At 51.0% G+C, this 23,334-nt stretch overlaps 1 protein-coding gene across 2 annotated transcripts in view; it reads left to right on the top strand.

The window, feature by feature from the left end:
• Window positions 1-23,334, top strand: part of CDH22 (cadherin 22) — a 53,325-nt gene that overhangs the window by 16,464 nt on the left and 13,527 nt on the right. For both annotated transcript variants that reach the window (XM_035344016.1, XM_035344015.1), the window contains 4 exons: window positions 9,161-9,328; window positions 10,360-10,547; window positions 11,378-11,631; window positions 18,608-18,744. In XM_035344016.1, coding sequence (XP_035199907.1) covers window positions 9,161-9,328; window positions 10,360-10,547; window positions 11,378-11,631; window positions 18,608-18,744 — 747 coding nt within the window. The remainder of the gene's footprint in view (window positions 1-9,160; window positions 9,329-10,359; window positions 10,548-11,377; window positions 11,632-18,607; window positions 18,745-23,334) is intronic.

The following is a 23,334-nucleotide window of genomic DNA, read 5'->3' as shown; positions in this document are numbered from 1 at the left end:
AAGAGAGACCACTGAGAGCAAAATGCACAAGCCAGGACGTGCAGAGGCTCAGCTTCCTGCAACAACATTAATGTTGCTATATTAAGGCATAAACTAAAATGTGCCCTGTGGGACTGTGGTGAGAATTAATGTCACTCTAGGAATCCAAGCTTCTTGATTCCTTGACTTTTTGTATCTTAATTCTCAAACTGGCTGTTTCTTACGCTGGCTGTTTCATACACCGGGTGGGTTGATTTACCATTCTACTTGCTTGTGACTCATAAGAGCAAAACTGCTGACAGTCTGCAGAAGCATCCTTGGCCTCTTTTGAGAAAGTCTGTTTCCAGAATATCTGACCACTGAGTATGTACTGGGACTGACTCTTTCATGATGTCTGAGCTGTGAAAATCCTCTTGCAGAGGCCTCGCCTGGGTTCCAACAATGCTCTGTGCAGCTCTGGCTGCTGGGGATGTGGTTGCTGTCTGTCCTGCACTGCCTGTGGCTTCATGGAAGTACAAGCTGTCTGCCCTTCTGTCAGTGCTAGCATGCGTGGCTGCACTGCTGGAGGAAGCAGGGACAGGACTGACTGTGCTGAGCCAAATGTCTCATCCTGTCTGCCTTTGGCACCAGCCAGGAGACAGAACTTCCACCTGAGCAAACCCCTTCCTGCTCCTGCTCTGAACTTGAATACATTTTTAGTGCTCCACTGGGGAATCCTGGCCTAACCACTTTGGGTGGCCAGGCTTCTGACCTAATCATAAGATTTAATTATTCATAACAGCAGCCTAACTCTCAGAATCACCATTGTTATTAATGGCTATTCAAAACAAAACAAAACCCCCCCACACAACACCCTGGAGTGTTACATTTCTTATAATATATGATAATGAAGAGCAATTTGTTTTCCCCTTTTGATTTTGACCTCCTCCACCTTTTTTTGCAGGTCCATACATGTATGTGCTCCCTTGCACCCTGCATAAGCCTCTGATTCCTTCAAACTCAGGTTCTCTTTTCCTTCCTTATCTTTGCAACCAGCTCTTCTCATGCTGCCCTTCATAATGTAGGTGTTGCATGTGTGAGTGTGGTTTGCACACTTTGCGATACGAACTGTGTGTGGGTTGCTTAGTTTGTCTTCCGTTCCTGGATGTTACTAGCTTTAGGATATGTCTGGTGTTTCAGATTTGACAGGGCTTTCAAAGGCAGGACCAGAACTGCCTGGATGCCCAGAAGAGCACTCTATGTGAAGTCCTGAATTCCCTCAGTAAGCCCTGAATTCCTGTAACCTCTCAGAATTCTTTTAGGAGGGAGACAAGAAACTAAATGGCCCCACTGGAATAGGGGACACTGAGGCATGGTATGTGCTGGTGTCTGCAAAGCTTCAGGGAATGATTCTAATTCCTGCAGTGGCAGGAATGGTGAAGAAAAAGCACAAATGATAAATGAGCTTTTTTTTTTTTTTTTTTTTTTTTTTTCCCACATACCTAGGGCACTACCTCTCGTGCTCTGAGAAGTTTCAGCTATTGAAACTGTCTCCAGGTTTGTGTTGTATATCCCATATCAGGTCCTAGAACTTACATGGAAAGTGTTAAAGATCTAGGCTAGCTTTTTTTGGTGTAAAACTGGGGATCTTTGTATGCACAAACTTCAGAGGCACGATCTTCAATGTTGGCTATGAGAATATCCCTGTGGCTCCTTGCAAAAGCCTGCAGGCATTAGTCATATTTAGGCTTTGTGCTGCCTTCACTTCTCATTCTCAGTTTGCTGATAGTGTGCAGCTGATCCTCATGTGCTTTTTGTCAGAGGAGAGCTGTATTACACTGTTCTGTGGCAGCTGCATTCCTGTTGGAGGAGGTTGCACTCTTAACAGTAGTCAGCACCTGTATATGTGCTTTGCTGCTTCTGTTGGGAAAGGGTCGCTTCTGCTGTCGGAGGAGGGTGTTGCTCTCAGCGTGCTTCAGTGTGACTTCGGAGAGCCCCTCTCCTACTCCGCAGCAGGCTGCTGTTGCACTGCAGGGGCTGGGAGCCCAAGTTTTGTCCAGGAGGACACATTGTTGGGAGGCTGATGGTAGATCTTGTTCTATCTCCAGGTAGCTCTCCCTTGCCCTCCTCTCTCTTTTACTTATCAAATGCTGAGATGGGCCCAAGGAGCGCGTGGGTTGCAGTACATTTATGTGAGATGAGAAATCAGCATGCATTAAAATTTGTAGGCCAGCTTTTCCATATTGCTTTATACCACACTGCGCTCTCTGTGCTTCTGTAGATTATTCACATTTGTAGGGGCAAAGCTCTTCTGTGGCATGCACAGCTCCTGTTCATCTGAATATCAGGAAAAGGCTCTTCACCAAGAGGGTGGTCGAGCACTGGAACAGGCTCCCCAGGGAAGTGGTCATAGCACCAAGCCTGCTGGAGTTCAAAAAGTGTTTGGACAACATTCTCAGACACATGGTCCTTTGGGTCTTTTGGGGTGATCCTTTGGGGACCCAGGAGTTGGACTTGATGATCCTTGTGGGTTCCTTCCAACTTGGATATTCTGTGATCTCTGTTCCGGTGTTTCTTAGCAATGCTCTTGCTCACCTCTGGCCAGTGTGAGTGCAGACTCACTGCAGCTACTGGTGTGCTTGGAATCCCTGCCCACAGCCTCAGGAGGAAACATGGGAGCACTCAATGGCAAGGAGAGGAGCACAGCTGGGTGCCCTTGGCTGCAGCAGTCATGCTCATCCCTTTGCAGAGGTATTGACTGTCACAGAACAACCACAGTGGGTAACATCGCAGGCCTCATGGTATCTGTCGCTTTCTTAAAATCACAGCTTCTCAGTACAGGAGAGTGCATGGGAATCCAGCTTTTTACTGGAAGTAAGAAGCCATTCTCAAAATCTGCCATCTTATTACATGCAGAGAAAAGGCAGAAGGATTCGGAAGGCTAATTGAAATGCAGACTGGCATTTCTTATTATTTAAAACAACTCCTGAGTTCTAGAGCCTGTCTCCTGATTTAGAGACTTAGCTGGTAAGGGCTCAGAGGTACTTGAGCCAGGGAGAGCAGGACGAGAAATACCGGCCTGCTGGGATGAAGCTTGTGCGTGTGTGTACGTGCACAGTCATTAGTTGTTTCATCCTTACCTGTCAGCTTTGCCCTGTTGCTTGGAGACCCTTGGAGACCACAGCCTCAGTCCTGGGGTAGTAAGGGTAGACTGGGAGCTGAGCTGGTGCTGGGAGAGTGCTGAACTGGGCTGATGGGCGTGATGCAGTGGTGGGACGGAGAATGTTTCTTGCTGCTCTTTCTAGTTTAACAATGCTCTGCAGTGCCTGTGAATACAGGTTACCAGTATGTGCATGTCTGTGCACACTCATGGGGTTTTTCCAAGTCTGCGCCCTGTCCCAGAAGATTATTCAGCTCTGCACGTGGATAAGGGACTCTGATGGTGAGTCTTCAGAAAAGCCACCTATGGGCTTATTTAAGGTGATTGCTACTATTAGTAAGACTGAGTGTTGATAGTCCCTTTCAGAGGTTGATGCTTTAAGTAACTTCAGTTACTTTGGGACATATTGCATGTTTCGTCTTGGGGAAATTAGGGTGTATTTACTAATGTGCAGTGGGAATTAATATTGAATGATGAGAGGAGTTTAGCTGGTAAAGGAAGGGTAAGAGTGCCAGGCCCATCTGTCAGAGCTCACTGTAGGAGCCTCCCTCCAGGGCAATGCTGCCTCTGTGCTGGATGTGCAAGGCTGGCCCGAGCCAGGAGCAAAACCCTGCCAGGTGCTCCTCCCCCAGCAATGGCAGCAGCCCTGTCTCTGTGGTGCTGTCCCAGGAGCTGTGGGGCACACAAGTTTGAAAAGAGTTGGCCACCTGCTATTAAAGGAGCTGTGTTAGGAATCCAAGTGGGCTTCAGCATCCCTCAGCCACAGTAGCCGTATGGCTCTGTACCCTTCCTATTGACACTGCTGTTTAGTTCGGATAAGCTGATGCAGCTATATAGCTTCCATTTCTGGGTCTCAGCTCCCTGCCATATTTGAAGAGCCGTGAGCCTCCTGAACCTTGTGTCTGCTGCCTTCCTCAGACTGCATGTAGCTTCTGCTTCCCAGATCGTCCTGAGCTGAAGGCTAGTTTTGGTGCTGGTGCCTGGGGCTGGGGTCCCATCTTCAGTGGGCTGACGTCCTCCAGGATGTGTGCTCCCGACAGCACTTCTGTCTTGGCAGATACATTGGTTTTTCCCAATCCCTGCAGGTGGGTGTGGGCAAAGGTGAAAGATCTGGCAAGTGCCTTGCCACCTTGATCACTGCTGAGGCAGTGACCTGTTTGTTTTAATGACATTTGAACAATCTTTAGGGGCCCCTTCCAACCCAAACCGGTCTATGAAGTTTCAGGGAGGAGTGAATCTGTGTTCTCCAGGGATCTAATATGAGCAGTTAGAGGAGGCAGAGCCAGATTCTTCTCAGACATGCACAGCAACAGGAGACAAGTTGCAGGAAGGGGAATAGCAATAGGATATAAAGAGAAAATGTGCCACCATGAGGGTGACACTTCTGTCTTTAGAGATGGTCAAAACCTGACTGGATGTGGCCCTGAGTAATCTGATCCAGCTTTGATGGTGGCCTGCTCCGAGCTGTGGTTGAAGCACAGACCTCCTGAGGCTCCTTCCACATGCATTACTTCACAACGGTTGTGTCTTTTTACTTTGTGGCAGGGGACATGTTAGTCCAGACTGCCCTCAGATGGAAGGTGCCTTGCCCAGAGGGGCTCTGAGGATGTGAACATCTGAGCTAGAAGTATTTCACAGCAGAGTAAAGCCCATGATTATTAGATTCCTGTAAGGCAGCTACCCGCTGAGTTCTTTGTCCTGCTTTGGTTTTATCACCCAAATAGTGCCGGCTATTGAGCAGATTTGGTGGTATTTTATGTGCTGTTGTAAGTGTCCCCTTGCTGGGTAATTACACTGATTAATTTGGATCATGCTAGAAAGCCACATGTGCCTTGTACCCGAGGGTGTGTCACTACATGTCTGTATTATTCAAGTATAATAAATGCTGACAAGAACTAGGGAGAAGAGTCTGAGATGGAGGTTGTCCTTGCTTTGTTGGCAGTGTCTGGGAAGGACGATGTTTGGCAGTTCTTCTGTCTGGAAAGAGGGTGAATCTCCACTTGCTTGGTCCTTGTCTCTTCTGTCTCTGTGCCTTGAAAAATGGGGTATGCCATCATCTCTCACTGTTTCTTCTGCAGAGACCCTGGGGATCGTGTTTGGGGAGCACAGGCTTATCTGGCTGTAGGAGATGAGACCATATAAGTTTGATGCTCGTAGGTATTTGTGCCAGCATTCATGGTGCCATATGCAAAGAGTTGGTGTGGAGTACATTTGGAGCCCCTGATTTGCCAAGGCTATTAGCATGTGGTAAGTGGCACCACAGCACAAAAGATAAAACCAGCCTGATGTGCTAGTAGTAGCCTGGTGTGGCCCGTGTGACTTTACGGGGAACAGCTTTCTCAGTGACAATCCTGCTGGGGTTCGTGGAGGCTTGGAGGAAGGGGAATTCAGCTACATCAGACCCCCAGTTTTACAGGATGGACTGGATGAGATGAGCACTGCACGTCTTGGCAGGAGGTGCTTTCTGCTGACAGTCTGCACCCCTGGCAAAAACAAGGATTTTGTCTTCCTTGTGCCACTAGAAGGACCAGTGCTGGTTGGGACAGTTTGCTGTGCTCTGCACATGCCAAATGGCCCAGACTTGCTCCGTGCTGGGACAGGCGACCTTGGCAGTGTACTGGGAAGCGCCTGAGCACTGCTCCCATCTTGCATGGGGTATTATGAGCTATATCGTTATGAGCAGCTCACTTAAGTCATTACAGCCTTGGTGAATACATGAGCTTTTTCCCTCTCATCCCAATTCATCACTATTGTGCTGACATGAATCATTTTCATTATAAAATGCTTCAGACCCTGTTAATTAACAGAATTGCTTAAATTTCAATGAAATGGTGCTTGCCCAGAAATAGCGGCTTTATATTCATAGCAGAGTGACAGAAGAAGCCTATAAACACGACCAGCTGAGGTCAGTCCCATGCAGCCCATGGGGAATGGGCACCTGTGTAGGGCCAGGCCTGCTGCTTGCAGACTGCAGGTTGCAGTTCTGCCAGGATGTCTGCCTGGAGGTGAATTAACTAACCCCTTTGTTTGAGGCAGGGTGGGACTCCTGGCCAAATGACTCCATCTCAGCAGACCCAGGAGGAACTGGGCAACCAGTATAGACCATTGGCCCATCACGAGGCAAACACCCGCTACGTCCCTGCAGAGGGGCTGGGATGTTCACTAGCAGGAGCTGGACAGTGCCCTGAGCCACCTCTGATGGGTGTGCTGACCAGGAGCATGGACCTCATTGAAGGAGCAATAGTAGGGAAGAGGATTACCCCAGAGTGTGAACTGGCAGTTGCTGGAAGTGCCCAAGAGATGGTGGGTGAGGTAGAGCCTCCCATTGATTCATGGGGCTCAAGGCAGTGACAATCCAGGCAATTACAGAACTGACATGGCAGAGGGACCGGAGAAAGTTGGGTGAAATTGTGCCTGTCCATGAGAGCCAGCGAGCTGCAAGGATCCAAAACAGTGGTGATGTCTTTATAATAAATCCTAACAATGGTAATTGTTGGAATAATTGCTAGTTTCAGAAAGCAAGGAGAGATAAATGTCTACAGAACAGTGTTGCCAGCTATTGCTGTACCTTTAATGTCATGCAGAGGAGGAGAAAATATACTTTCTTCCTTCCAGCTCAATGCTGTTTGTTTGACTACCTTTGGGCCACAGCACCAGTGGTTCCTTGGTGTGACCCATCCGTCTGCAGCCTTTGTCAGGAGGTTGAGTTCATGCTGGACACGTGAGCAGGGAAGCTGTGACAGCCTGCTGACTGCGGTGGGCTGATGCATAGAAGTCTCAGGGTACGTCCCTGAGGCCTCGTCTTGCCTCCTTGCAGCTTGCTGTGTGGGAGCTGGGTGCTGGCACACAACACTCCCCTCCACCCTGCAGGGGTTGTGCTGAAGGCTGCCCAGAGAGTCTTTGGTGAGGCAAGTGGCTTGGGCAGCTGCCATGCTCTGCCATCGCTTGCTTTGTAGCATGAAGCAAATGTCTTGCAAGTCGCCATGAGGATCTCGGTGAACCTCTGCTGTCCTCATGGCACAGGCAGAGCTCCTCAATCCCACCAGGATGCACCCCATCACTGGAGGCTACATAGGACACAGCTGGGCATCCCCATCCCACATCATCCCTGATGCCAGGCAGGGTTGTTGATGAAACAAAGCAACGAAGGATTTTGCAGGGTTCATAATAAAAGGAGGTAAAGCTAATAGTTAAATGGGAAAGCCTGGAAGAGAGCAATTACAAAATCAGAAAGCAGTGTCTAAATCTGGGGGAATGTTACGAAACTGAGCTGGAGGGGATTTTAGGCTGATTTCTAGCTGTTATGGGCTGTTGCTGGGGTAGTTGGACTGGGAATGTACTGCTAATAACCTTGTATTCGTGTACACATTCATGTGTGCCCCTGGTGCCACCCAAGGGCAGTCACTTCTTTCTTTCATTCTCAAAATGTTTCCTCTGTGCTTTGTTTCCATGTAAATGAAACATCATGGCTGACATAAGAAGTTGTCTTCTGCCATTCTCAGTATTCTCTGGGTTTCACTATTCCTTCCTTTCTGTTTTACATTCCTGTATATTTTGATCATGGTCACTTCTCCAAGCCCAGATAAGTGACGACCTATAAAGACTTTTTTAGATTTCATTTCATAAAAAGCACTAACATACCATACATATTTTTTTTGCTTCAAGGTCTCTAGTATGTTCTCAGCCTCTGGTACATAGGGCATGTAACAGTAGCATCTCCAGCCTCTTTAACTTAGAGGGACACTTCAAAATGAGGGGTTTTGTGCAGCCATACTCTCGGGAAATACCCTGACTCTGATTCTCCAGCTATCCTATTTTCTGTTCAGGTGTTGTCCAGGCATGCTTGGGCAATTCAGCACACGTGAAGTGGAGCCAGGTGCTGCTGTTCTGTAATGAGCCGATGACTGTGAGTGCCCTGAGTGCATGCACGCCACCTGCACTACTGGGGACCGGCATGCAGCCCCTCGGGCTGTGGCTGTGGCAGGAGCCATCTGCTGCCCTCAGCCTGTCCCGGCAGCTGCAGGACCGGTGTGTAGAGCCCACAATATGGGGAGAGTGACTGGGGTGGAGGCTGGCCAGGCAGGCAGAGGACACGGGGCCAGCTCTGTCCTCATTGCCCTTGTCCCATCCGTGCTGCTTTGCTCTGCAGCAGCTGCTCCTCCCGTGGCTCCAAGCTGTGCGCATCTTCCTGTGGCTCCTGTCTGAGCAGATAAGGATGAGTGGACTGCTGAGGATTTGTGCCAAAGGGGTTTTATGACTCAGCTGGGGCTTTTACACAGCTGCATTCTGCAAACCTTGCAGCTGGCCCCAGCACCTCTGGCCCCTGCCACTCCTTCACCCTGCTCCTGGCCTCCCTGGGGGGAAGCAAAAACTTCATCCAAATGGAAGCTTAACCCTGTTGGAGCTACTGGCAGCCCACTGTAACTGCAGCTAGGCAGGGACCTTGTGTGACAGGAACCTGTGATCTGGCCATCGAGACTTGTGGGGATCAGGTTGGTGGCCCATGGAGACCAGGTGCCAGGAGGGTGTGTTCAGTTTGTTTCTGCCTGGCTGCCAATCCCCTATACTGGTCCTCTCTCCAGAGCACATTTCTCCCCTTGGTCAGTTTTTGCTTGCGTGATCTCTGAAGGCTGCAAAGGAGTTTGCTTGCTCCAGGGCCCGGCAGATGCTGTCTTTAGCAGCAGATGCTAAACGTGTCTTTATGGAAAAGGCAGCCAGCAGCACCTGGGGCTGCCTTATGAAGAGCATCACCAGCAGTCAGGGGAGGTGTGCTTTCCTTCTACCCAGCACTGGTGAGATTATGTGAATGCTGTGTCACCTCCAGGGCTGCCAAATACAAGAGAGACAGGGGTGTACTGGAGTAGTCCAGGAAAGGGCCATGAAGATTAGTGAAGTATTGGAGAATCTGCCACAAGAGCAGAGGCTGGGAAATCTAGCTGGCCCTGCTTTGACACAGGGTTTGGACTAGGTAATCCTCCAGCAACCCCTTATCTGTGATGCTCTGTGATGTGCCTACACTCATGCTGTCCTGCCCATTTCCAGGTGTGATCCGGACAGCTGTGGCTGACCTGGACCGTGAGACACAGGACCGGTACGAGGTGGTGATCCGTGCAACAGACATGGCAGGACAGCTGGGTGGCCTGTCCGGATCCACCACAGTCACCATTGTGGTCACTGATGTCAACGACAACCCACCACGCTTCCCTCAGAGTAAGTCCTGACAGTGGTAGGGGCAGAGCACTGGCCCTTGACCTGATCCCAGTCCTTGTGGGTGGTGGGACAGAAGTTTGGCTCACGGCACAGCCTGGCACGTGGCTGCAGGTGAGCTGACCCTGCTGCCTGGGCTGTTTGCAGGGCAGCAGCACCAAGGCACTGTAGCGTGCAGAACTGCGTGCCTGGTTCTGAATGCACCCCTGCCTAACAGTGTGACGGAGAGGCAGCTCCCTTGGCTGAGTCTGTCCAAGGCCTCAGGAAAGAGCCAGGCTGCGTGGTGGGGAGAGCAGGGATACCCCCTCCTTGACCCTCTTTGGGCAGTGCTGCAGGAGAGAGCAGTGCTGGGCCACTCTGGCAGCCTGATCTGTCGTGCTGCTTTCTCCCAGGTACTTGAGTATTGGCCACTGACCTGACCCCTCCTGGCTGCTGCCTCAGAACTTGGCACATTCTGTTAGAGCAGGAGGCATCATGACACTGCCTGACTCCCTGAGAGCAGTATGGTCACTAGACAGCCCTGTTATCCAAGTCATGGCCAATGGCCTGTGGCTTGTTCTTGTCTTCCCCTGGGACCCCCCAAGTGAGTTGGTGATCCTGCTGCGAAGAGTGGGTTGTCCAATTTCTACATTGCACAGCAGCCACAGAGGGTGTGAGCACAGGGCTGACAGACTAGAAAGAATGCTGCAGTTGGAGGAAGCTCAGCTCTTAGCTGCTGCTTATAGAAATTAGAAATGGCAAGGTTTGCAAAGAATTGGAGAACACCGATTGCAGGGCAGTGCAACTGGAAAGAAACTGAGAAATCAACCCTTTCCTTACCTGGCTCTTCAAAACATTAGTGCTCTCCAGTTATCTTCCTGCAGGCCTTGTTTTTGACTAGGGTTTATGTTTTTGCCTGGTAGGGCATTATGGACTATAGATACTGGTAAAGTTTGGGCAGGCCTTGTGGCCCCAAGCAGGCGTGCAGATGGGCATACCAGACTGGAGAGGGCACAAAGGCAGGAGCTGTGACCTGGTGCCTTTCTCTCCTCCAGAGATGTATCAATTCAGCATTGTTGAAACTGCCCCTGTGGGCACCGCCATCGGGAGGGTGAAGGCAGAGGACTCTGACGTCGGGGAGAACACAGATATGACGTATCAGATGAAGGATGAAGAAGGGGTGGAGATGTTCAAAGTCACCACAGACAGCAATACCCAAGAGGCTGTTATCACAGTACAGAAGGTGAGAAAGAAGGAGAGCTGGTTGGATAGGGAGGGCAGGGATCTCTAGGGGGACTTTTTCCTTTGGGGCACTCCTGCTGATTCATTTCAGCTGAAATAAATGCTCTGCTGAGTGTTGCTGTAGAAGTAGCAGTTGCATTTTTGTGCTTGCAGATGTAGGGAGAGACCTGTTCTGCCTGGATGGCAAAGCACAGACCTGTGTCTAGGAGGAAAGGCTGAAAAGGAGCAGCAGTGCACTGCCTGCTGGAGGCTGGCACAGCACGGCTCCCAGCGCCGCAGTGAAGCGAGCAGTGTTTGGGTGAAGCTGTGCTCAAGGCAGTGAAGACCAGTGCTTACAGCTGTTATTGATAGCACCTGTTAGGAAGAGGAATATGCCCGCTTAATTCCCATACCTGATCAACAGGACTTTGAGTTTATCTGCTTTGGCAGCAAAAACAATCAAGCAAATACTTGTTACAGGCAAGAAAAAATTATTATTCACCAAGGCCACTGCACTCAGCTCGCTGCCTCTGTAGAAATAATCACAGGGTGATTAATGATCCAAAACCACTCACTTGCCAATGTGCAGTCTGCTGTCTTCTTGATGAGTTTTGTCTGGGCACCGAGTGGGGTCCCTGGGAAGCAGGCTGGATGTTTCCTCTTTTTCCTGCTGCCTTTGGTGTGGGCGCAGCTGGTGGGAGGGCAGAGTGTGGGTCCAAGAACTCAGGGGCCCTTCCTGGAGAGCAGACTCTAGCGCTGCCACAGTGTCTGTGGAGCAGCAGCCTGTGAAGGAAGGGGCAGTGACAGGGGCTCCTTGACCTGAATGTGGCTAATTCTCTCCTGTTGTCTCAGCCTCTTGACTATGAGTCAAAAAAAGTGCACACCGTCGTGGTGGAGGCCCTGAACAAGTTCGTGGACCCACGTTTTGTGGACCTGGGCACCTTCCGGGACCAGACCATTGTGCGGGTGTCTGTGCTGGATGTCGACGAGCCCCCTGAGTTCCGCCCCCCCTCCAACCTGATGGAGGTCCAGGAGGACGCACAAGTCGGCTCTGTCGTGGGGGTGGTCACTGCCCTTGACCCTGATACAGCGAACCACCCTGTCCGGTAAAGCATCTGCCTGAACTTCGTATCCTCTTCCTTTCCTATTAGCAGCAGGCATAGGGTCACCTGCAAGGGATGGTTGTGGCTGGAGGGCTCATGGCCATCACTGGGGCAGCGGGGAGGCAATGCTGGAAGTGGAGGGGCAGCATAGGTGAGGGTGATGTGCACTGTGCATGCGCGGGGCTGGCAGTGAGTGACAGTCCGCACACAGGTACAGGCAAGCTAGAACAGCCATCTTGCAGGTGACAGACATGTCACTGGCAAGTGACAGGTTTGCAATTGGCAGGGGAGCGTCAGGGAAGGTGGTGGGGTGATGCTTGCATGTCCTTGCTGCTGACAGTGAGGCATCTGCAGCGCTGCCTGACACTGGCTAAGCAAGCGACCAGAAATGACAGGCAGGCAGCGATGAAGAATGATAAATGAGGTGAAGCTTGGGAAGTGCAGAGCTAGAGCTTAGTTCTGTGCGTGTGTGCATGTGTGCACAGGGATGAAAGATCAGAGGAGTTTATATTTGGGTAGGGGACATAATCCAGGCAGCAGCTTATCTGCACAGGACATTTCCCATTTCCATTTAATTTGTGGCTAAAGAGATTGTTACCTTGTTAAATTGTTATTACCTAAGGCACAAAGCAGCCTTCTGGCTCTGCCAACTGGCCTGAGTCATGAGCAGTTGGGATGAAAAGCTGGTGTTCTGAAAACATCCTCAATATGTGGAAAATTTCCTTGAAATGTGTGTTCTCATGCCAGGTGATGGTGGGGCTGCAGGCACTTTGTGTACAGCCGCTCACTTCAAATGAGCTGCAGTGGCTTTGCATTTGAGAGCTCTGTATGGAGCCTGTCCCTGTCAGCGATAAACTGGGACATGTTGGGGATTTGAGATGGCCAGGGAGGGCTTGGGTACTGTACTGATCCCATTGATGATGTCCCTGCATGGCTGCTTGGGGTGTTGTGTTGACTGCAGGGGAGCGTGTTGGTTCAGGGTGGGCTGGGGGGCATCTCCAGGTCTTCAAGGAAATTAAGATCAAGATATATAGAAAGCTCAGAGAGGATTCTGCAAATGGAAAACTGCTATCTACAGATGCCTGGCAGCTAGCAGAGGGCATTGTGTCAAAGCTGGGTGCTGCAAGTTTTCTTTGGGGTAAGGGAATCAGCCTTGGCACAGAATGAACTGTGTATGTGATCAGGCAACGCTTGCACTGTTGGTGCTATCTGTTGGACGTGTTCTCAAAGCGCCTACAAGCACCTTGGTTTATTGGTTCCCTTTCCCTTCAGGCTGTGTCTGAGTTCTTCTTTCTTTGTGGCCTGCCCTGAGCACGTGGCTGTTAGCTTGTGCTCATTAGATGCGTGTGGTCTTTCTACATATCTGTGTGTGTACACATGTGCCTGTACTTTTCCACTGGAGTGTTTCTAGCAGTGCTACAGAACATAGATTTTACTTTCTGATCTGTAATTGTGGGAAAAGTGCCATGGAGACAGAACTATCCTTCTCGTTTTCTCTTGTTCTTTATGCTGTTTCCCCATGGAGTTTGTTGCCTTGTTTGCAGACAGAACAAAAGAAAGCAGAGAGGCTTTCTACCACTGTGCAGAAGGTGATGAGGACTTGGAGCAGAGAGAAGCAGATTCAAGTACTCAGTAGGAGCAAGAGTGTTACAGGCCAAACTTTACTGTACATGCATCTCTGTCTTACAGAAAGCGTAGTGCCAGGCAAGGTAATGACTTGTGCTGAGGCATGAGGCATGGCCAGCAGGACCCCTGGGTATCTGCTGCAGCTTGGGAATTGCAATGTGGTTTTCCTTGCATGATGCACTTGAATCTGTGCCCCCCACCCTCTAGCTGTCCCCAGGCAGATAGCTCATCCTGCATCCCCCCAGCTCCCTGGTGGCACCAGGGAGCACCCACCTGGTCCTTTCCCCACTCACCTCTGTTCTGGCAGTGCCTGCTGTCACGAGGCGTGGCCAGTCCATCCTCCTGTGAGGCTCCCTTTGCACTTGCGTGGGTGGGTGACCATTCCCTGCTGTTCCCACACGTACTGCGTGGAACTGCAGGTTGCTGCTGGTGCAGCACCAATGCAGGAGGAAGGTGCTGTTTGATCTCTCCTGCTTTCCTGTCCCCTGGCTAGCCAGGTAGATTAATAAAATACTTTGCCACATAAGCAGCTGCTCATAGCTTCAAAGTGGTGCACAAACATTAATGCAAGCATCCTGCCATGCCCTGCCAGGATGTGACACTAGCACATCAGCAGGAGACAGCAGTAAGTCACCTCACATTTCAAGTGTGCTACTCAAAGTACAGTCGCAAGAAGCCAGCACTTGTACTTCACCTCTGTTACATTAGAGAGCAACCGGTCCTGACAACATGGCCAGCGTTTGATCCTCAGCTGCTTGAAGTTGGTGTGAACCCTTTCAACTCTTTTCAGTTCAGTGGATCCCTGTAACTTCCTGATCCTCCTCTGCTAGAGGTGGGTGGGAGCAAAAACATGGTTGTGTTTCTGCAGAGGCTGCCGTCTCCTGGACTCTGCTCTGTTGGCTCTGCCGCATGAAGAGAGGAGGGCCACCACCTTCTGTCATGATGAGAGGCACTCTCCCCTTGAGGCAAGAAAGAACAAGGATCACCAGAGACAGCTGAGCAAAAATCAGCTCTGTCAGCATTTCCAGGTCCTGCTGACACCAGGCTGCCAATAACAAGGTTTTGGAAGTATTTTTAGCCAAATGGGACAGGACGTGCCCTTGGCTCTTTGTTTCCATCCGCAAGTGAACACAAAGAGGGCTCTGTGGCTCCTGATGCGCTGACTGGCCTGAAGCAGCTGCTGGAGGCAGGCTACAGCCCCCCTGCCAGTTCGCTTGTCCCATGAAGATGTGGCTGCTCGGTGTGAGAACACATCCCTCCCAGGTGAGCCGGGTTGGATCCTGAAGTGACCTGTTATGAAGATGTGAGGGCTGAAGTAGTGTCTGACTCCCCTGTGGTGGGAACCGTCCCGGGGACACTGCTTGCTCGCCCTCTCTGGGGTGCTGTGTCCCAGCTGTGTGCGGATGTGGCACCCGCTGCAGCTGCTTGCCTGGGCTGGAGGATTGCTGGGGCACCCAGAGGGCCCCAGCTTGCAGCGGCTTGGAGAGGTTCACGCACCCTTCGGCAGTGACACTGTGAAGCAGGGAGTTGTGCTGAAGCTCAGCACAGCACAGGCTGCCCACTTCCTCTGGGGCACATGGAAACCCACAACGGGGCAGGCAGAAAATGCCTTTCTCAAGAATGGTGCTTTTTATTTTATTCCATCCTAATTTGTTGCCTAACAAAAGCTGGAACCGCTCTTTTTAGAAAACATTTAGTTTCCAGTTGGCTTTTTGGCTTTGGCTGTGTATTTCCTGCGTGTAGTGTGATGTTTCTCAGCTGAGCCTTTGTATTAGGTAAAACAGTGATAGACTGCCTGCGTACGTGAGGCTGTTTACATGGAAGCTTTCTGTTTTTCTCTCTGCAGTGAAAGTCTGTGCTCTGATTGTGTGCATTCCAGGCTTTATCAGCACTGGGAAGACGTTGCTTGGGATTTAAGGTTCTCAGAGATACTCTTGTTTGGCTTTCACCAAATCCAGAGGCACATGTTGGACATAGGCATTTTATAGACTCCAACAGCACAGCAAGAACTACAACCTGCTTTAACACAAAAGGGAGAGGAGGAAAAAACAAACATAACAAAAAGCTTTTCACACAGTGCTTGAAAAGCTCCCTATTAACAAAACACATGGCATAAAATGTACTCCTTGTTGCATTCAGGGGGAGAATTGAAACAAACTGCTTGAGAAATGCATTCGTGAGAAAGATGAGCACCAAAAAAGCTGTCTAAATTAAACAGTCACTTGTAACATCCAGACCAACAGGCAGTGCCAGCAGGAAGAGAGGAAAATGGATTACAAGGTCTGCATCCCAATCAGAGCTGGGGACTGCAGTTCCAGATATGGAACAGCAGCAGGCTTTAGGAGGAATAAGCATATATCCTACTTCTGCATACATGGAGGACCAGGGACTAATTGGTGCCACTTCCCAAGTTTCACTTCGGTGGAACAGGTGAAGGTGAAGCTGGATTACTAGTGGTGGAGAGGCTTGTGATGGTCAGCATAGCATTGGTTGGTAAAGATCATATTACAAAATGATATAAACTGAGCATACTAGTTACCTTCTCATTGGAAGCCCTGGTCTCCACAGGGTTGGCTGTAACCTCTTGGAAGAGGAGGTCTATGGTCATGTAGAGTGCTGTGGAGCAGATTTTCTGAAGATTTCTGAGTTGGCTACGGGGTTGCTTTGTAGGGAGCAGACTGACATCCTTGCACCCCTTGGTTCCCATGTCCAGTGCCAGCATAGCGCTCCAGAGCCTCCACAACACTTTGTGCAGATGGAATTATAGACCCACCTGGACTGGCCACATCCAAAATCACAGAGCATAGAAACAATCTTAGCCTTGCTTTGGTGGCAAATGCAGGCAGCACCCAGAGCTTTGTCTTCTTCCCATGGCACAGCACTGAGAAGGTGGCAGCTCCCTCTGTAGCAGCAATGACAAAGGGATCAGATTTCCATGTTGGTTTGTGCCCTGACACAGAGTATGGGTGATCAGTCCTCACCAGACAACTCAGAAATGATGGAAGACAACCTTAGCAGCAAAACAATTGGAAGCATAAGAAGAGGTTATGTGTGACATGACGCAGAGTGTCACGTCTCCCCCCCAGCCTCCCGCTTCCCTACCAGCCTCCCACCCCCGTCCATGCAGGCAGCTGGTACAAGATGTTTTCAGGCACAGTGGTGTCTCCCATCACTAACTGGGTTTTCCTGTGTAGCTTCTATTTTTCTTTTGAAGACATCTTTGTCTATGCAGTAATTATATGAGTGTGAACAAAACAGGCATGGGATTAACCAAGAAGCAAGGAGGCATATGGAGGTGAAGTACCATCCTGACCTCTGACAGTAGTAAAATCAGAACAGAAGAGGATGTGGTGGAGGTCAGGGGATGCAGTAGAACCATGGAAGCAGTTATGCAAACATCAATTATGCTATTGGAAGGATATTAGGTTTTGTCATCCCAATTTCTGTTCCTTCTTCTAGCAGAATGTTGTACTGATTTGTACTAGTTGGAGCAGCCAGATCTCCCTCTCCTTTCCCTTCGCAGTGGGAGAATGCAGAGTGGATGAGAGGCTGCAGTACATGCCAAGACAGAGGAAGCCAGCCACACAGGTGCAGAACGTGATAGTTTATGCATGTGCACCAATGAGGTTTAGATAGTGATTTTTGAATGTTTTCCCTTAACTACAAGTAAGTGCTGCTGTACTTTCTCATCCCCATCTGCCTGAAACGGAGGGAGCTAAGGAATGCAATCTGGTGCTGTATAACAGTAGGCATTCTGTAGGCATAAAGCCATTTGTATTCTGTTTAGGTGCCTCCATCAGGTAACGATGCTCTGCTGTGTGGATGATAGGTGCCCCTGGGAGGCAATCCACGTGCAGCTGGCTCCCTCCTGGCCAGTGTGGGAAGGCACGGGGGCTGCCAACAGCTCTGTGCAGGGCAGCTGTCCCTGTGCCCAGGGCTGGTGCTCTGGGCCATGCAGGAGGCAGGCTTACAGAGCACGGCTGGGCTGAGTGAGGAGCAGAGACTTTTGTACAGCCACTGTGCAGCATGCCTGCACCATCCTGAGCGTGCTGCCAGTCCGTCCTGCTCTGCTCTGCCTGTCTGGCGTGCCCTCAGCACTGTCTTGTCTGTCAGCTTTTCAGTGTGCTTTGTCTCTGCGTTTATCTTCCTTCTGTTGTTGGACATGTGACTGAAGGTTTTAATTTATTCACAGCCCTCCTTTTGGTAATTTATCCTTTGTACTCTTTGCTGTCTTGTATTATTTAATTCTGTAAAGCACTCTGGGATGCAGTCTGTATGAAAGATGCTGCACACAATAACATTATGCTGAATTGTTTGTGATTTGTAGGCCTTCTGGACTTCTAATTCTGATAGTGGTGGTGGTTATTTGTGTTATGGCTGCACTCAAGGGCCTCAGTTGGATTGAGCTTCCTTTCCAGTCCCTGCCTTCAAGGAGCACACATCCTAATTGCACCTGATTTAATGTTAGCCTGCTTTATTCTGTGCACAATGGTTGGAAATGCAGGACATGCCACCAGGACTGGCTGCCTAGGCTCGTGGTGTCACGGCTAAAGCCTGGGGTTAAGCCTAGCTGTTTGCCTTCTCACGAGCTGTGACAGAGGTGGGAACAGCACTCCCGAGGCATGGGGAGCTGCTGCGGAGGCATGGAGAGGGATTTTAGGGGTTTGTGCTGGAGCAGCCCCAGGGAAGGAGAATGAGCAGCTTGCAGCAGGACTCTGCTGGGTTGGAGCCCTTCAGCCTGCCCTGGTAAAACCAGGCAGCCTCAGCAAGTGCAGGCTGAGGGGCTGCAGGGGATGATGTGCTGCGCCGGTTGCAGGGGCACTAGCTGTTGCCCACCCCTGTGCTGCCGGGGTTCTTGCTCTGGTTGCAGGGGTTCCATCTGTGCTCGGAGGAGACTTTGCCACTTGCACCTGCTGTAGCTGCTGTGCTCTCATCGGGGTCCTGTGGAAGGGTTGGGAGGGAGCGGTGGGTGAGGGGGGCTCACTTTTGGTTAATGTCTTTCCTGAAGCCCCTGAGCCTACAGCTCAGCAGCTTTCTAAAGTCATGGCTGGAGTTACAGCCCATGATTTCTGTATTGCTCTATCCTGAACACGAGGTTCCCATCAGAGCAGGTTTTACCCCTTGTCCACAGTCTGCATTTGGTTCTGCTTTGTACACCAAAAGCCACACTTTAATTTTACGAGAGCACTCTGGGCTGGCAGCCTGGCAGAGACACGGCCTTCGTGTACCCAGCTGCAGCAGAGGAGCAGTGACGCAGTGCCTGCTGCATAAGACCCTGTACCCCCAGAGCTGACTATGAGGTTGGCCTTGGTACGTCCAGTTGTTCATGGTTTTCCCTCTTGCCTGGTCTCAGGTATGCTATCGACCGCAGCACAGACACAGAGAGGATCTTTGACATCGACGCCAACACAGGTGCCATTGTGACAGGAAAGGTCCTGGATCGGGAGACAGCAGGGTGGCACAACATCACTGTCCTCGCGATGGAAGCAGGTGAGATGGAGGAGCGCTGTGCGGAGCAGGCAGTCTGTGCTGGACCGTAGCAGGGGCAGAGGGAGAAATACAGGCATATTCACTGCAAAGGTGACCAAGGTGTAACAGTTAATTAACGCTGAAAATAAATAAATAAATAAATAAATGCAGCATTACATAGTCTGACATCTCCCTAGACAACCTAAAAATACTCTTCCTGACTCAGTCATTAATAAGGGATCGTGGTCAAATAATAATCAAATCTGTGTTATCTATGCACCGGCTCTAGCAGTCATCCCTGTGCAGCTTGCTCCCTGCGTTCACACCTGGTGAGCAGCTCAGGGGGCTCTTGGAGATCTGCGTTCATGTCACCAAATCCTCCCAGTCAGCTGCATGCTGCGGGTGGATGCCCCCTCAGCTGGAGCCCTGCAAAACGGAGACTGCCAGCACTCACTGCTGCTGGGGGCTCAAGGTGGTGGCAGGCTGTACCTGCACGACAGGTATGTTGCTCTAGATGCCTCCCGTGCCCTTCCTTCTTGGCTCCAAGTCTTGCCAGACCTGCATTTGCACCCCCCCACTGTGGGCTAGAAGGCTGCAAACTGGGAAGAGCCCCCAGAAGTTTTCTGAACCTGCCTCTGATGCTCCCCTCCTGCATGCTCTGCTCTGCCCAGTGAGAGGTGCTTTTAGTTGGTGAAATAAATAGCATAGTGACAGGCAGAGCGTGGAGCACCTGCCTCATGGGACAACGCAAGTGAGGTGGAGGGGGAGCGATATGGCTCTGTGGAGGGAGCATAGGCAGGGGGATGCTGGGGAAGGGGATGGGGGCGGCAGCAGTAGAGCTGCCTGATGGCTTCGGTGCTGCCAGGTTGCTTGAGCCCCAGCCACAGCACTCAGCTTCACCCCGTGGCCTCCCAGACAAGCATCATGGCAGAGGATGAGGGGAAGCTCTCTTGTCCTCTTCTGAAATGAACTCCTTTCTGGCCTCCCTGTGTGACAGTCGTCTCCTTCCCCCGTGGCTGTGCTACCCCAGCGCCTGTATTTGCAGTAAGTGCCAAATCTGTGCACACCCAGCTGCGAGAGCCAGGAGGGAGCAGCATAGGGGCTGTGCACGGTTTGTTGGTTGATCTTTCCTGTTTGACACTGGGGTGGCAGAGCCTGGCTTGGATGTTTCCAGCAGAAGTTGTGTGTGTCTTCTTTACTCCAGGAGAGAACAAACCTGGGTCCTGCTGCTCAAAGGAGCTTTGAATAAGCTCCTTTTGAAGAATGAAAAGAAAATAATAGCAGCAAAGGGAAGGCTTTGATTCCCTGTAGGTGCTGCACCGTGGGTAGGAAGAGGGTGAGACTGCCCTGGGTATCCTGCTGCCCTCTGTAATGTTTGCACAGTGCAAACATTGGCTCACGGGCTGTGCAGGTTCCCCTGCAGGATGGTGGATATTGCCCAGGGGCCCCAGAAATTGCTCATCTTCTCCGTGTTCTTCCTTTTTCTGAGCCTTAAGATGGAGATGGGCTTCAATCCCAGGCACCATGCTGGGAAGCAGGAAAGCATTGCCATGTTCTTCAGTTTTCTTCATTTCTGATGTACAAGTCACCAGGTCTGTCTGGGACCTGCTGTGCTCTGTCACCCCATGGCAGCTGATACCAGCGAGCCGCTTTGGCTGCGAAGCACCTCCCCATTCCTGCGGATACTTGCCAAGACCTGCTTGTTAGACTCTGTGCAAAAGCTTTCCTAGGTTTTGCTTGGAGAGACCCCATGGGGTTCCTGGTTCTTTGCTTTTTTTTTTTTTTTTTTTTTTTTTGAATAGGAAGATGCCAGTCAGATTCAAGAAACTGCATCAGGGGCCTGAATGGGGGCCCAGAGGCTGGTTTCTGCTGGATCATTCTGGCTTCAGGAAGGCCAGTGCTGCACTGGCAGGGATCTGCACACGTGGGGCTGGGGCACTGTCATGCCCATGCTGCCCTAGGGAAGGAAGGGCAGTGCCCTTGGCCAGACCCCAGCTGCCCCAGGCTGGGACCTCTGGCTCTGTTGCCCTGCACTGATGCATTGTGCCTGCTGGCTGGGTGAGCGCCACGCGCCCGGCTGTGGTGCCCCACTGCGCACGTCCTGCCTGCTGGCTGTGGGGCAGCCCCAGGGCTCTGCAGGGGAAGCTCTGCCAGCGCTGGCCAGGGAGGAGGGCTTGTGGTGCAGCCGCGTAGCTCAGCATCCAGAGGAAATGTGAGGTGACAAGAATCAGAAGGAAAATATTTATACGCAGCATCTAAGATTTCAGAGCAAGTCAGTAAATGCTGCGGATACCCTCCGGCAGGAGAGCCTGTCAGGCTGCATTGCTTCAAAAGCCGGGGAGACTCTTGAGTGCTCTGACTTCTCCCATCAGCAGGCTCTGACTCATCTGTTTTAACTGCCCAGACATTCCTCCCAGTGACATTATCCTTAACGTTTTGTAATCATGAAATATTAATGACTGATATTGAATTTAGAGTACAATTTATGTCTGAATCCTCTGGCAGAAAGGGCAGTTGTAAAGGTAAGGCCTTCAAAGTGACAGAGGGGCTTGGGAGTGGGGCCGAGCAGCAGCTGTCATGCTGTGCTTGGTGTGGCACTGGACTGGCTGTGGTGGTGTGAGTGCAGGGTGGCTGGGAGCCTCCGTGCTGGTGTTGGTGTGCCTGGTGCCTTCATTTCGCAGGGCTTGCAAGGCTGCCCAGTCCTGCACTCACCGAGGTGCAGGCTGTCTGCCGTTGAGTCTGCCTGCAGCCGCAGGATGGTGTCAACTCCATCAGAGGTAAGTAGTAAAATATCCTTCCTGCTTCCCCAGTGAGATGCAAGCCTTGCAGAAACAATGAAGTGAGCCTCCCAGGTATCTCACCACCCTGGCTCTGGGTATGCTCAGGGCTGGTGGGAAGCTGTTCCTGTGCAATTCCTGTGGCGTGCCCTGGATCACACTTCCCTGTCCACCGGCAGCACTGCCCTGGGAATGGTTTAATGAGCTGCAGCTGATGGAGAGCATGCCAGCTGACAGCATATGCTCCTGCAGGCAGGCTGGATGTTCAGCTCCATGCAAGCGCCTGTCCCCACACCTCTGAAAGCCTGTCTTAGGACCAGGTGCTCCAGCGACTGTGTTTAGGGGTGCATGCCCAACCTGCAGAAAACTCAAGAGACTGTATTTGCATCTGAAGAGCAGTAAGAAAAGCAGTAGAAGGTTCCTGGCATGCTGGTGTCTGTGTCTGGGCTGTGTGCTGCTGGGGAGCAGGGGAGGGCAGGGCCCCTCCCAGAACAGGCTCTCCCCAGCAGGAGCTGCCTGTGCCAGCTGCTGATGAGCAGAGTATTTGGCCTTGCAACAGTGCAGCCAGCAGGAAACATGGGGACTGTTCAGTAAATCTGGACTGGGACCAGGCCAAGCTTTTCCAGACATAAATCTTCATCTCACTCACAAGCTGTTTACCTTCCTTGGGCTAATATTAGTGATTCTCTTCCTGTTTTCCTCTTTGCTCATGTAAAATGATGAGGCCTTGACTGCTGTGTCCACTGCTGGTAATTGAGATGATAAATCTTCCTGCTGGAGACCGGCTTTAATCAGAGCATTGTGTTTGGATGCGATTTAATGACTCTCATGCTGCTGAGTCCGGGCAGGACTCAGGAGAGGTGAGAGCCATTTATACGTTACTTGGCTGATCTGCTGCTTCCCCTTTGCTTCCCTGCAGCTTGGACCCACATTTTCAGCTCCAGCCTCTGATGTGGCCACCCGTGTCCGATGAGCTGTACCCCTGGCATGCCCCTGTTGTGTCTCTGCCATCGATGCTCTGCTTTGCAATCAGCAGCTGTGCTGACATCTACAAAACCACCCTGTGCCATTGTGCGGATGCTGGAAAGCAGAGTGGCCCATCCCAGTCTGCTAATCTGCATTTTGTTCTGCCAATTTGCTGAGATAGTGAGGATTAAAATTCCACCCCTGGCTCTTATGGCTTCCCAACTAACGTAAAAATTCTGAATTCAGTATTGTACCAATTTGGTCTTGATGCAGAAGAGGGTGGATTGTGTGCTGTGCCTAATGCCATGGTGGTGAGCTGTGTTTCCTGGGAGTGCTGCAGCCACAAACGGCAAGACCCGGTATGCTGGGCTTTCCTCAAATTGTGCTTCAGGCCCCAGGAAAGCTGCACAGCACCTTTGTGTGCAGTGTGGCTACACAGCTGAATGTGCAGGTAGCAGTGCAAATGGTACAGCTGCTTGAGCAGTGCTTAGAGTTGGAGCTTCACAGCAGAGGTTTGGTTGTAAAAATGCAAAGTACTTTAGTGTGACCTTGTGTGAAGATCTAGAGAGGCAAGAGCTGCATCTCAGCACAGCTTAAGCAAGGCCTTCCTTCTTCCTGCTGCAGGGGGGAAGTCCAAGCATCTCCACAGCCCTTTCTCATAGCAGCCGGCTTCAGCTGCAAAGCTTCCAGTATTTGTTACGAGCAGTTGCCTGCAGCTGCTTGGTGTCCCTCTGTCAGCCGTCTGTCTGGGAGTTTCTACACAGGGCAAATCCTCGGTGCTTTGCATCTCAGTGTTCTTAAGCCAGAAATAGTGTCCTGTTCAGGTTACTTTCAAGGTTAATTGTATTAAAAATAATAATAATAGTTG

Source organism: Oxyura jamaicensis, chromosome 20 (genome assembly GCF_011077185.1).
Source record: "Oxyura jamaicensis isolate SHBP4307 breed ruddy duck chromosome 20, BPBGC_Ojam_1.0, whole genome shotgun sequence".
NCBI lineage: Eukaryota > Metazoa > Chordata > Aves > Anseriformes > Anatidae > Oxyura > Oxyura jamaicensis.
This window is presented reverse-complemented; position numbering and strand designations above follow the sequence as displayed.